We start from the raw sequence: 13,416 nt of genomic DNA, 5'->3' as shown, positions 1-13,416 counted from the left end.
ATTATTAACCGATTAGAATTGAACATAATCCATAAACAAAGTGAAAAATATATTACATTACAAATACCCACGTAGAGCATACCAAAAATTCAACCAAATTTAAGATTTGAAAGAACTTTAATTCAGAAAAAGAAAATTTAATCTCTAGATCAAAATGACGAGATATATGATCAACATATATATGCGTGCGAGGAATTCTAATATTAATTTGAACTTGGCACCAATATAACCAAGAAGGAGTGCATGTGTTTGGAAAGTGAAAACACAATAACTAAAAAAGATAAGGCTAGCAAAAATAAGCGTGAAAGTTAACTAATATTGAACTGACCCAAGAATCCTTGCAATTTCAGCGTAAATTTGTGTTAGATACATGACTATTCTCTTTCCCCATGTTATGCTAAATGACTACAACATATATAGTTTGCTTCTAAGTTAACACTGAGTCGTTATTTTTCACACACTCTAGCTCTAGCTACTACGCACTAACCTATTCTTCAAGCTCCACACGGAAAAAGAAAATATAACCAATTAGTAATTAGACAACTCCATGACCTAGAAGGGAATATTATTACCCCAACAACCTCAAATTAAGCCTCCTGAGCCAAACCGAATGCATCACCATATGCAACATATCAAACGGCTTCGACGGTCGGTTCAGCACGAAGTGTCGCTGCACTTGCATCACCCCCTTTTGTTTTTTTACATACTCATGCTCAGAAATTGTTTGTAGAATCGACTTCAGCTCCGGTATCTTTGCCACCGAAACATGAACCGAAAACTTGCTCCAATCAAGAACATCACTAAAGGGCAGCACATAAGCATCTGAAATGATGACAGGAACGCATCCTGCGTAAATTGATTCGACCACTCTCGGGCTCGCAACTTCATACCCACTAGGGCACAAACAAAACTTGCTCTTGCTCATTAGCTCTGTGTAGTTTTGGGTTTTGGGGAGGTAGTCATGGACTTTGATCTCACCATCTTTGTTTTTCCAATGCTGGAAGAGGCGCCTTCTCACGTCTCCATGATCACCACCTGCGAAGAAGGCGAAGATTGATCGGTTTTCTGGGGGGTGAGTGAGTAGGGGTGGACCAAGCTTGCCAAAAGGGATTTTGATTTCGGGTAAGGAGACGTCTCGGATTGCTTGAAAGCCTTCTGAGGAGTTGGCATTGCAGAGTACTCTAATGAAGTTCTTGAAGAGCTTAGGGTTGCCAACTGAAACATCCGGTGCCTAAAATATTACCAGACTAGAAACATTATATTAAGCGATACTTTACCAAGATCATAAAGTTGATACAAAAGTTCACAAACTAATGAGCATTCCCATCTCAAGAAATGATGATATTGATATTGTCACGCCCACCACTCATAAAACAGGGCCGGTTCACCTTACATGGGTTTTCAAGTATGCTAAGGGCTGGCCTTGGTCACATATATATCACATGGATAATAAGTATATAAAATTCAAGTATGCAAGTCGCTTTTATCTATGCGAGAGATGTGATCAAGAATGTAATTAGTGAATGTAGAGTAACATAATCGGTGATAGCTACAATTGTTGATAAGGTACGAGCTCCATTGATTAGATGGAAACGTGCTTAGAAAACTTTGGTTTATCGTAGCTCTATGGTACTGATGTTTGGCTTCCCACTTTAGACCTCAAAGAAATCAAACCCAAAGGATGGCAAGGCATGACTCTACGCATTTGCAAATTTAACATATAGTGGAAAAAGAAGCGGCATATACTTACCCAATCATGGCAAGAAACAAAAAAATGATCAGCCCCATTGCTTCTATTCCAGTATGGGTATCTCTTTGCCATGATGCTAATGTAGTCCTCAATGATGATCTGGAGCCGTAGGCGTGAGTAGCTGGTGTAAGGTCTATATACGTATCTCACAATGCTGACAACACTGATGGGAAGATAGAACGCAATGGCCTCATTAGGGTCTTGTGCTGCAAAAGGGCTCTTCCTAAGTTCATCCATGAACTGTCCTTCGATGGAGTATATGTCATTCACTGGACCGTTGTAGAAGAGTGGTGGCTCTCCTTCCTTGTATGGCCAAATTCGAAATCGCTTTTCCATCTCAATGTGGCTCCTAATTTTACATTAAAAAAACAAATAAATATAAAATCTTTATTAGAGATATTGAGGGATGTGTGATTTCTTGTCATAATATTGGATATGTTAGTGTTACAATTCAATAACATAACAACTTAAAAAAATAAAAATAAAAATAAAACCCCCTTTTTCATATATAAATATATAATATGATTGCATGACTGCAAATTCAAAACCTTACATTTTCAACATCAATATAGTTTATCAATGGTCGATCTGATTCTTTTGGCAGCACGTTATAGCAAATGAGCGTTTTCCATAAATTCATAATGTGTTAAAGTAAAACGATGAAATTATTATTTTGCTTAAATAGAAATTTTGAAAATTGGTCCTTTATCTTTCTTCTCGAAGCTTCACAGTGTAAATTGTCAACTTTTCAAAAAGAAGACGTACATTTTGAAATCTCTCTTCTGTAAGATGGAGAGATTCTTGCATAAGGCAGCCGCACCACGTGGCAGTGCGGCGTGGTGGGCGCGGCTGACTAATAAGGGACTTAGCATGAGGGTATTTTACTTTAAAAAGCAGAGACAGTTTTGAAAAAAAAAAAAAAAAAGTTTCTGAATTTTTATTGATGGTGCGGCAGCCTCTATGCAAGAATTTCTTGAGAAAGATGTCATCGTTCCACATTTGGTGCCTGCCCCTGATTCTATACGTACGGACTCTAAAACTAGAACTTATGCATGTTAATCTATGTGCTTGCAAGTATACAAAGGATGCATGTGATCTCCACCTTGCTTAGTTTGTGTCTGGGACCGTTAATTAGAATGTTGAATTGAATTCTAGGTAATGACTATTCTGAATGTCTGAACTCCCTATATGGACCATAAGTCAGAATCCCTAAACCAAGAACCTAAGGTTCTTGAATCTTGACAGCTCTAGATGGACAAATTATACTGAAAGTCTAGCTGCAACCCTAAAAGTCCAACATTTATGATCAAGTATTTATTCATCAACCAATCTACTGCCCACTACAGTCTCTGGAAAACTGAGGCAACCATGTATACCACAGAAGCGGCAAGGCCCATCAATGGCTATGGTGCCCCACTACATCACCATGCTACTCAGTACAGACCCTAAACAAGGCATACACTTTGGGAAGCAGAACTAGACAATACTCATAGGCCTGACATATGAGTGTCAAAACTTAGCTTATTAATTTCTAATCCATTAATTGCTAGCTTTGATCGTTATAAAAGGAAAATTTGAATCCATTAACCCTAGATCGATCACCATGCTAGGTTATTGCCAGCAATTGTTTGACATTGGAAATCCCAAAAGTTGGGCAATGTTCTATTTCATAGATCATCATCTCTAAAATGTAACCGTTACCATACAATTCCTTAACTAGCATCATCAAAACATAATTAATTTGATCCATAAAATTCGAATTAAGCTCTATAATGTCAGATACTCAGATAATGAATTGTTGGCCATTAAATACCAATTTTATTTATTTCTCTTTTTACATCGTAATTATTGAATCTTGAGTTATTCTATTGAATTCCAATTTAGTTTCCATATCCATTAAAAAAATCATTTTCAATATTGTCATATATATATATATATTTTTTGAAAAGCAATAGTGTCATCATTTTAGGGAAAATTGAAAGATTCTCTCTAGCTTAATTACTTTAATTCTGTGAAACCATTTTCGTTTCCATGAAATTAAAAAAAAAAAAAAAAAGCCAAAAATAGAACCTTTTTTCTAGCAACTACAAGTAGTGACTGTTATAATTTGACTCAAAACCCTCGAATAAATCTAACTGAAAACAGTGGAAACAATACTGAGTCTAATAACAGATCGAAGAAGTGAAGCAGGGAGCGAAAGATATGATCTTAACTGATGAAAGGAATAAGGGTTGATGTAAACGGATCCTCGGGGCACAAATCCCCCCTTTCTGTATGATGTGTATCGTTTTGATCGACCTGCTTCTCTTATCGCAGCTCTCGCCCTAGCTAACCCTTCTTCCATTTTCTCAAAGGGATTCTTCTCATGCACCTAGACATTTTAGAAAAAAGGAAAAACAACAAATATATAATTAACTTTAACATGAAATCCATCAATGACATAAGAGTTTAGAAGTTTATTTAACAACACAAAGAATGTCATGATCACTTTTGTGAATGCACGTGTATATATATCTTACTGTAATGACATGTTGAGTAGATTCAGTGCTATTTGTGGCTGAATTGTTGAGACGATCGTTGAGGTATATATCATCGGTGACTAGAGTTTGGTTGGAGAATAGTGTGGAGTTACTAGGAATGGAGAGTTTGGAGCTTATCGGAAAGGAGAGGGTGGAATTTTCGGTGAGGGAGAGTGTGGAATTGTTTGGGAGGGAGAAAATGGGATGGTGAGGCTGGGAGAGTTTGGAATTTTTATGGTAAGGGAATGGTAAGTAATGGAAGTGGTGGTTTATGAAAGAGAAGAAAAGTATGAGGAAAAGAGATGGGAATAGATAAAGAATGCTGGTGCAACCCAAGCCACCCATGGTCAGAAAATCTGGCTACAAATTAAGCCCTTTCTGTTGGTGTTCTGATCTTCAGAAAAATGAGATATGTTTGTTGGGTTTTTTGCTAGGAAGAAGACAACGGTGGAGGGGAAGAGGAAGAAGAACAAGTGAATGCTACTGTGACTCCTATTTGGCAATGGCTAAAAGCAGATCTCCTGATACCCTTTATTTCCCTTTGGGGGATAAATATTTCTGATTTGAGATTTTTTATTTTTTTTGGCTGTACTTAATCAGTGAGGATAATTATGAAGGGAGCTTGTTGTAGCGCCTCGATCATTAAGTATATACCTAGTGAATGTTCTTTTTGTTGTTGGAAAATTTCTTTCTTTTTGCTTTATTTGGCCCCTTTAGCATGATAATTTAAGAAAAAGTCATTAATAATTATTGTAAAACATGCATTTCCTATATATAAATAACTTTTCATAAATCTGGACTATAGTGATATATGGAAAATTTTTCCCATAATTTGTAAGATTGAGTTTGAACATGAATACAATTCTCATTAAGAATAAATAATTCTAGATAGAATATGCATGTTTCCTAGTTCTTGTTCAATTGTGTTTGTGATAAGAATCACACAAGCATGAGAGGAAGTCTAATTAATATGCTAACTAAGTAATAAACATCAGATAAGATTATAGTGATATAGTTTTAATGAAATACAACAGCCTCTTATGGGTTTGTTAATTTTGTTCACTATATATACAAGGTCCCTGTGACCTCTCTATACAGCATTAAGATATCTAGCCTCATATTGCTGTACTTGAGAGGATCATAGAAGACTTATGTTATGTAGCAATGACAAGACGCCACGTGGAGGGCGTGCTCACATTGGTTGAAATTCCAACCTCTTTTCTTAGCCAAACTTTTTTGATAGATTCTTACGCAGGACAAACGTACCACTTGGCTGGTGGAGCAGCCAATCAGTGAACATGCAAGGGGGTGTTTTGGGTATTTCATTTTAATAAGTAAGGATAGTTTCAGAACACACTTAAAAAATTTTGGGTTTTGATTGGGCTACCCCACCGTCAAGTGGTACGTTTGCCCTATGTAATAATTTCTCAATTTTTTTTGGTACTGATGGAACATTGTGAAAAGGTTTGGATGAGAAAATTATAAAATCCGTAAGAATTTATAAATAATGGAGTCTTTAACTCCATCAATCTAAAATTTCATTAATTGCAATTTCTATTGTTTGGTTGCATCTATTTAGGATTTGAAATGTGTAATAAATTAAGAAAGTTTAAAACAAATAAAAAGATAAAATAGAAAAAAGTATTGTTTTGTAAATATAAATTGAATACTGCAAAGGACTTCGTAAATCACGAGACAAGCTAGTGTATTGGTGGGTATGAGATACCCTCATTTACAACTATTTGAACCAAAATTACAACATAGAGAACAAAAGTTACCATATTCATTTACATTATTTACATATAGTTAAACAAAAATTACAACATTGACAACGAATGTGTTCAAAAGCTTGTAAAAATGTCGTAAGAGGTGTAATTACTATTATTAGAATAAGATTACAACATTGACAACGAATTTGTTCAAAAACTTGTAAAATGTCGTAAGAGATGTAATTACCATTATTAGAACTAAGATTACACAAAGTATGACTCAAATTACAACTTTGACAACAAAATTTGTTCTCACTTTTGTAAATGTATGAGATACCCACCACACCTATTTTGGTGGAAATTGAAGCGAGGAATTTAAATAACGAATTTCTTCGTTTTTTTTTTTCCATAGAGAAATTTAAAATTTCCAATCTCATCATACCAAACGAAGGAATTGGCTTTTAGGAATTATGAAATCCTTACTTTCATACATGGAAAGATATATGGTTCCTAAATTCATATTACCTTGATGGAGGTGATTGTGAAAACAAAAGATTGATGATTTGATGATTAATAAGACTATGATTTACTTGTTATGGGTTTGACAGAATGAGTTCACGAAACATAAAACGATTGAGTACTCCAGAGTCCAGAAAACATAAAATGAAACGAACTCATAGGCCATGCATATGCTTCCTTCTGCTCAGATATACAGTAATCTGGCACGGCCGGAGGTCACCACAGCTTAAAAGAATACATTTAAGAGGTTTGGAAAAGGAAAGAGTTAGGAGAAAAAGATGCCCAGAACTAAAAATTTGAGCAGAATCTTCAGAGTTTGAGTTAGCGAAAACAAGAAAGATGTAAAGAAAGATTTATGCCATTTATACAATGAGTATCTAGGAACCAAGAACAAAATCAGACCTCAGCATAATATTGGAGGTCAGCCGATAGTCGATCCCTAAGTCCTTGACAGAGCAGGGTCACAGCAAAAAGCAGATCGATGCTCTAAACTACTTATTGATGGTATAGTAATACCAAAGCCAAGGAAGAAAGGGAAGTTCAAGATAGAAAATGCAGGCTGTATATGGTGATGATTTGTCCAGACGTGGGATTAACTAATTAAAGAGACTGCTCATAAGGAAAAACAGCTTCCAAATTGCTCATTCATAAGGATTGTCTACCCCTTGAGAATCCTTAGTTTCACCAGTGATGCTCGAATGTCTTTATCAGAGGATCCTTCACTTTGAACAACATTGGGATTGTCGACTGGAAGGACATGTTCCAAAGGAAAGTTCCGGTTAGCATGAAGCTTACGAGCACTGGTACCTACTCCCTTCAATATAACAGTCTTGTGTACACCACCAAGCAAGCCTTCGTAATCTGTGTCACCTAGTTCTCCCACAAAGGTAACAATGTTTGACAAGTCCAATCCCCAACGGACATACAGATACCTGGAGAGACTACATGTAAGTAATCCATAAATGTAATACACTTAGAGAAGAATAATTTTCAACTAATCCTCAGTAAGAGACACAGCATTCTCAGGTACAATAGAGGATATGATCAAGGATTTAGAGGGAAGTACTAATTAAGTTCCCATTCTGTTCGCTTGCATCCTTGAGCAATAATCTTTATTTCTTTAAATAAATGTCGATGCATGCGTCTGTTATGTAATTATTTAGACTTATCTCAGCATATGGGCAAATCAAATAGTACGACAAAGCTAACAAAATCTCTAAGTTGTGAAAAAGGAATGACCTGCAGAGCCACTATTCTGAATCAATAATTCAATATAATGTATTTAGCATGTATTAGGCAGCAGAGATAAATGCATATTGAAAAACTAGAAAAATCAAATTACTTCAGCATTTCTACCTGAGGGCTTGTGATCTAGAAGCCAACACAGGGATGACCTTCAGCCTCGTACCATTCTGAGAATATACAACATTGCATCGAAGAGCCTGAATTCTCATCATTTTCCGGAGTTCCTTAACAGGGGGAATCTGCACGTGATGATGTAATAGACATCATAATAGTTTGACTAAAAAAAAAAAGCAGTTCTTCCTAAGCAATGAACCTTCAAGTGATTACGGAGTAAATTTTAATTTGCAACCCTAATGATGTATAGAGACGGTTCAAAGAAGTACCCTTGACACAAAAGACACAGAAGCATGGATGGTTAATAAAGGAGATATGATCACCTTTCTCAGTTGTGATTTTCATGAATGAAATATAGAGATATCTTACCACTGCTGGATCCTTCACAATAAACGCATAGCAATGCTTAGTTGTTCCTGATTCATCTGCTGCAACTTGTCCGTCTCCTTTTTTCTCATTGAAAGAAGCGACCCAACGAACCAAAGTCTTTCTCAAACCGTCTCCACCCCAACGGTATTCAGTGTGTGAACGATAATCCAAGTCTACCACAAAGGGAAGCCCAGAAGGACTATCCTCAGAGCTCGAAGCTGGATAATAGAGCTCACCACCACTGCTGCATATAAAACCATCAAACTGTGATGGGCTCAAACCGCCTGAGACCAAAAGAGACTGTATCTCTGATATGGGATAGGCTGTTGACAGTATGAATCCTATAGGTCCTGCATCCTTTTCCTTTGATACTGTCTCAATAACCTTTTCAACAATTTCACTGAACTCTGAGGTTGTATCACAATCCACAGCAATTACAAATACATGCTTCCTTTTCCTCAGTGCAGGAAATTTACCAGCCCCAGTGTTCTCTTCTTTCTCTGTGGCACCAGCCTTTAGACAGCCCTCTAGAACACCCTTTGACATTGTCAAAACCGCATTCTCTTCTTTTACTTTTCCTTCAGCGGCATCATTATCTAAAGCATTATCAAGAGATCCAGCCCCTTCAATTTTCTCACCATCCAAAGAGAGCTTCAAGTTCAAAGATATATCTTGTATATCTCTTAAGGAATCACCAGGTGAATCTGATCCTGAAGAATCAATTTCAGCGGCAGTTCTTCGCCATTGTGGCTGCCTTGGTTTGCAACTGGTTATGCGAGATAAGTAGGTCTTACAATGCTCTGGCCATGAGAAAAGGTGAATGTTTTTCAGTCCATTCTGCCTGCATCTTGCCCAAAGATGCTTATCCGAAACGAGGTTCAGAAGGGCATCAGCAATTGACTGCTGATCATGGGGGTCAACTAGCAGACCATTATCAAGAGCCTGTCACAACAACTGTCTGTATTAAGTATAGTTAAGGTACCTAGTATTTAAAATTTGAGTCACTAAGCATCCAAAAAAAAAAAAAAAAGTCTTTGAAAGAAATAGAAATGTGCTCCAGGATGGACATACCCGATGTATATCAACAGGACCTCCATTTTTTGTGGCAACAATAGGTAAGCCATGAGCTGCTGCCTAATCAACAAAAAAAGGATCTTGTGTTGGATTTTATTACTTAACATCTCAAAGATCTGATATAATTGAGACATGTACCTCTATTAAAGTAAGCCCAAATGGCTCAATGAAAGCTGGATTGATAAAAACACCCTGCCAAGAAACCATAAACTTATAAATAGATGACTTGAGCCATGCATATAATTTTTATTACCAAGAGTTGACATGTAATATCAAAATGGGTTTTCGGATTGAATGTGAAAAGGCTTAGAAGACAATATGTAAATATGTAATGTCACTGCAATGGTTACTGGAACAGGAAAGTTGTCATCCTATACCAGTTAAACTGATTAAAATCTATAGCCACCTATTCAGTACGAAGTCCAGCCCTTTTAAAAAAAGCCTCTACCTACCACGTCATCGAGGAGCATTTGCTCTGTAGTTCTCCTGCACCATCTTACTCGTAAACGTAAACATTACTTTTAGGTTCGATACTCAATAGTTTCACAACTAAATGGAGATTGAACTTATCAGAAAATCTAAGGGGAGCCACTAAAAACCAACCTCCCGTCCCTAATCATAACATGAGATATTGCCACTATTCCTGTCAAGTAAATAACCAAATAATCTCTTGCACAACAACTATTGTTATAAGGGGGAAATAATATGATGAGGTTATTCGAGCTGAGCAGAGCCAAGCACAAAATAACCTCTTGCACAACCACTCCTGTCCAGTAAATAACAAAATAACCTCAGTATTTCGAGCTGAGCAGAGTCAAGATTGACTTTGAGATTAAATAACCCCAGGTTTCACTAAGAGTTCAGTTTAGCTTCAACTCAAATAAGTGAAAGTGATTTCCACAAGCATGCCTAGCTAAGTTTGATTGGAATCTGAACTTTGTATGACTTTAAATCAGACTAAGCAGTGGTTAACCTAGCTAGTTGTAAGATTACTATTAACGGATAAAAGTACCTTTGTTTTTGCTGCTAGACGATAGATGTCAGGAACATCAGACTGCTTGTGGTGTTTCGGATATGCCACATGACCATACAGATCATATCTATCAATCAGCTTTAAAATAGAAAGAAGCACAGAGGCATTTGTGCTCGACATTTCATCAATATCGTCGCGGTTTCCCATAATTAATGTCTGCAATGACACAAAAGGTGAAAAGTTCATCCTTAAATATATGATTATATATTATTCTGTTTTTTGTTGGCTGAATAAGGAAGCCTCATCTATTTGTCAGGGGACTATTTGAATTACATAGTAGGAAGGTGCAGTTAAGAATTTGAACTTACGAGGTTAGAAAGATCCCTCAAAGGGCGACACTCTCCAAATGCTTTAACTAAAGTCGTAATATTCTTCTTAGGATCTGCCCTGGCAAGAGCAAGTATCATAGGCTTGCGCGGGTTGGTAAAGAAACGCATAATCTGCCAATTAGAAATCATTAGTCTTACATCATAATCTAATTATCTAGTTCAGGAAAAACAAGCATCTCAATTTATCATTTCAACCCATGAAAGAATAAGCATCAACATAAAGCTATCAAGCTTATAATCCAAACTAAGCAAGAGGAGAAAGAATAGTTATAACCTCTGACCAAATTGGCAGGTCAGGATTAGCAGTACTATCATCATTTCTTTCCCCTTCCCCATCTGCATCACCATCTGCGGGTGGAATAATATGATGAAATTCCATTCCTGGAGGTATTACCTAACCATGACAACAAGAATCACAAGTTATTAAGAAGTACCACCAAATATAATGTGTTTTTATTTTTCAGTGGAGAAAGGAGGACAAATCTTTAATGAAAGACTTTGAAGAGATGTATGTTTTGATACTCACAACCGTGCGAGGCATAAACCTGCCATGACAGCTAACGCCCCTTTTTATTCTTGCTCGCAGTTTACGTTCTAGTATTGGATCAAAGCCATCATACAAGCGCCATTGTGAGTCTATTTCCTGTCTAGTGCTGGTTATAACAATCTCAGAGGCGTCAAGTGATAGTTCCTCCGCTTCTATCCTTCTCATAATTTTGTATGTCGTATTTATTTCTTCTCTTGATTGGCGTCCTTGTTTCAAAAGTTGCTCAAGCTTATCTCTTCCAAGTGAGTGACCAGTAAATAACATTGGGACATTCAAGGCTCCAGACAGAAGAGCAGCAGAGTCACCTGCATCTGCATAGTGTCCATGAATTGCCACTGGCCACACCGGTTCCCCACCTCCAATTTGCTCTCCAAGAGCTTTGGACAACTGTATAATATGGTTAAGTGCTCCATCTACAAACTCAGGAATGTGTGGCCAAAGGAGTTCTTTTGGAATGTATTTATCTTTTGGGCCAAATGGTATACGCACTATATAAGCCCCAGTGCTCTCCCCAAGCTCCTCTTGTGGATTCTCAGAGTTTACTGGATTCAACATTTCAGTTGGTTCCCCATAACTCCAATCCACATCTGGAGCTGAAACTTGTCTTGTTAGTAAATCAACGCGATAAACTCCAGGCATTGAACCTAAGGCCCTGGCAAGTTCCACAACATACTTGACCTGATAACAATAAAACATTTCTACTCCAATGAATTGATAGAAGATGTTAGGATTCTAGTCAAAATGTATCCAGTATTGACTATATGGAGAACACATGCATAGAGAACAATATGGGGAATAACAATTTCTATTTGTAACCGTTACCTGGCCACCTGTATCAGAATCACGACCAAGCTCCATGTTTTCACCACGTATCAAGCCATGGAGGCTGCATGAAGACTGCTTGTTAGAAATTAAAGCATTAAGAGGTATCAAGAGTGCAAGATATATCATATGCATCGTCTTCCATAAAAACTGAAACTTAAATTGCATTAATTAAGGGAAAAAAAAGTTGTTTAGCTCATTGCCTTATTAACACAATGTAGAATTTCTTTTCCTTTTGATGAGCAGCCCAGTTCTCCATCACATCCGTAGAATTGATTCTACGCATTCTTCCTCCTCTAGTGCTATCACTATTATGAGCTGAAATATCACCAACTGTGTCTCTACTCTCTCCTTCGGATAAGTCTTCTGACATGTCCTCAGTTGCCTCTCTCCTTCCCCTTTCACGCTCATCCCGACGCCTCGCTGTTCGTTGAGCTTCTTCTCCCTCAAGCTGATTAATTAGTACAACAACACGTCAACCATTTCAAAGCTCAAAAACTGAAAACAAACATTCACTAATTCTACTTGTATTAAAGAGCTTGTTTATAACACAAGGTTCCTCAATATAGATAAAACTAGTGCGTACTAAGATGAAAAATCTGAACTATGATTCTATATACAGAATTCACACATTTTGTAAATCTATCTTCTTATGAGCATTGTACAACCTATAACGTAAAATTATCAAATAATTCTGGACTCAACCATCAAATCGCTTAGAACACCAATAAAAAAAATTGGAAATTTCTCGAAAAACCTGCTTCTTTTTGCGAGCAAGATTCCAAATCCGCCAGCACATGTTCTCCAGCCTGGTGTTCCTCTCCTCGGCGCTCCTCGCCGTCGCCGCAGCCTGAAAAAAACAAAACAAAGCAAAAAACCAACCGGCGATCAAAAACTGAAACGTAAAATCGAGATTAACGACGAGATTAGATTCGGCACATACTCGAACCCAGGAGCGGTGGAGATCAGTCTCATCGTAGCGAGTGATGACCTCTTCGACGAAGTAACGAGTGGGACTGAAACGACCTCGTTCCCGGAGCAGCAGCGACGACGACGATTTGGCGTCGTCGAGGCCGGGACCGACGTCGAGAATGGCCTCTAAGTAACTGTTCACCCAGTCATTTCCCGCCATTGCCGCTTCTTCTACACAGAGCCAGAGCCAGAAAACAGAGCAGTTTGCTTGATTACAGTTTTATATACAGAAAGAGAGAAAAAGGGAGAGAAAACGGTTATGGGTGTGATGTGCTGGAGATTTGTGACAATGATGGGACTAAATGTGCAGAGATGATGGAGTGGGAGAGAAGTTTTCGGAGAATTTTTCCTCCTCCACTTTGCGATTTCTCTGGAAAGAAAATAAAAAAAGGTTTATTTTGAAAACACTTGGAA

The 13,416-nt window shown here is 37.4% G+C and overlaps 2 protein-coding genes across 2 annotated transcripts; both read right to left on the bottom strand.

Moving 5' to 3' along the window:
• Window positions 1-425: 425 nt before the first annotated feature.
• On the bottom strand, window positions 426-4,785 carry LOC112171679 (probable glycosyltransferase At5g11130). Its single transcript, XM_024308825.2, has 4 exons — window positions 4,270-4,785; window positions 3,964-4,121; window positions 1,751-2,099; window positions 426-1,231 (listed from the first exon to the last, which is right to left on the bottom strand). Exons 1-4 carry the CDS (start codon window positions 4,612-4,614, stop codon window positions 569-571), a joined length of 1,515 nt encoding a protein of 504 aa, XP_024164593.1. The 5' UTR covers window positions 4,615-4,785; the 3' UTR covers window positions 426-568.
• Window positions 4,786-6,839: 2,054 nt separating this feature from the next.
• Window positions 6,840-13,398, bottom strand: LOC112169745 (probable sucrose-phosphate synthase 1). The gene is made up of 13 exons (XM_024306797.2): window positions 12,974-13,398; window positions 12,788-12,880; window positions 12,234-12,481; window positions 12,031-12,094; window positions 11,188-11,886; window positions 10,936-11,055; window positions 10,641-10,772; window positions 10,312-10,488; window positions 9,438-9,491; window positions 9,297-9,359; window positions 8,226-9,167; window positions 7,854-7,981; window positions 6,840-7,429 (listed from the first exon to the last, which is right to left on the bottom strand). The coding sequence occupies exons 1-13, from the start codon at window positions 13,160-13,162 to the stop codon at window positions 7,156-7,158; spliced, it is 3,183 nt and encodes a 1,060-aa protein (XP_024162565.1). The 5' UTR covers window positions 13,163-13,398; the 3' UTR covers window positions 6,840-7,155.
• Window positions 13,399-13,416: the final 18 nt, after the last annotated feature.

This window comes from Rosa chinensis, chromosome 6 (genome assembly GCF_002994745.2).
Source record: "Rosa chinensis cultivar Old Blush chromosome 6, RchiOBHm-V2, whole genome shotgun sequence".
Taxonomy (NCBI): Eukaryota; Viridiplantae; Streptophyta; class Magnoliopsida; order Rosales; family Rosaceae; genus Rosa; species Rosa chinensis.
Note: the sequence above shows the minus strand (reverse complement) of the source record. Positions and strands in the feature narration are given on the sequence as shown.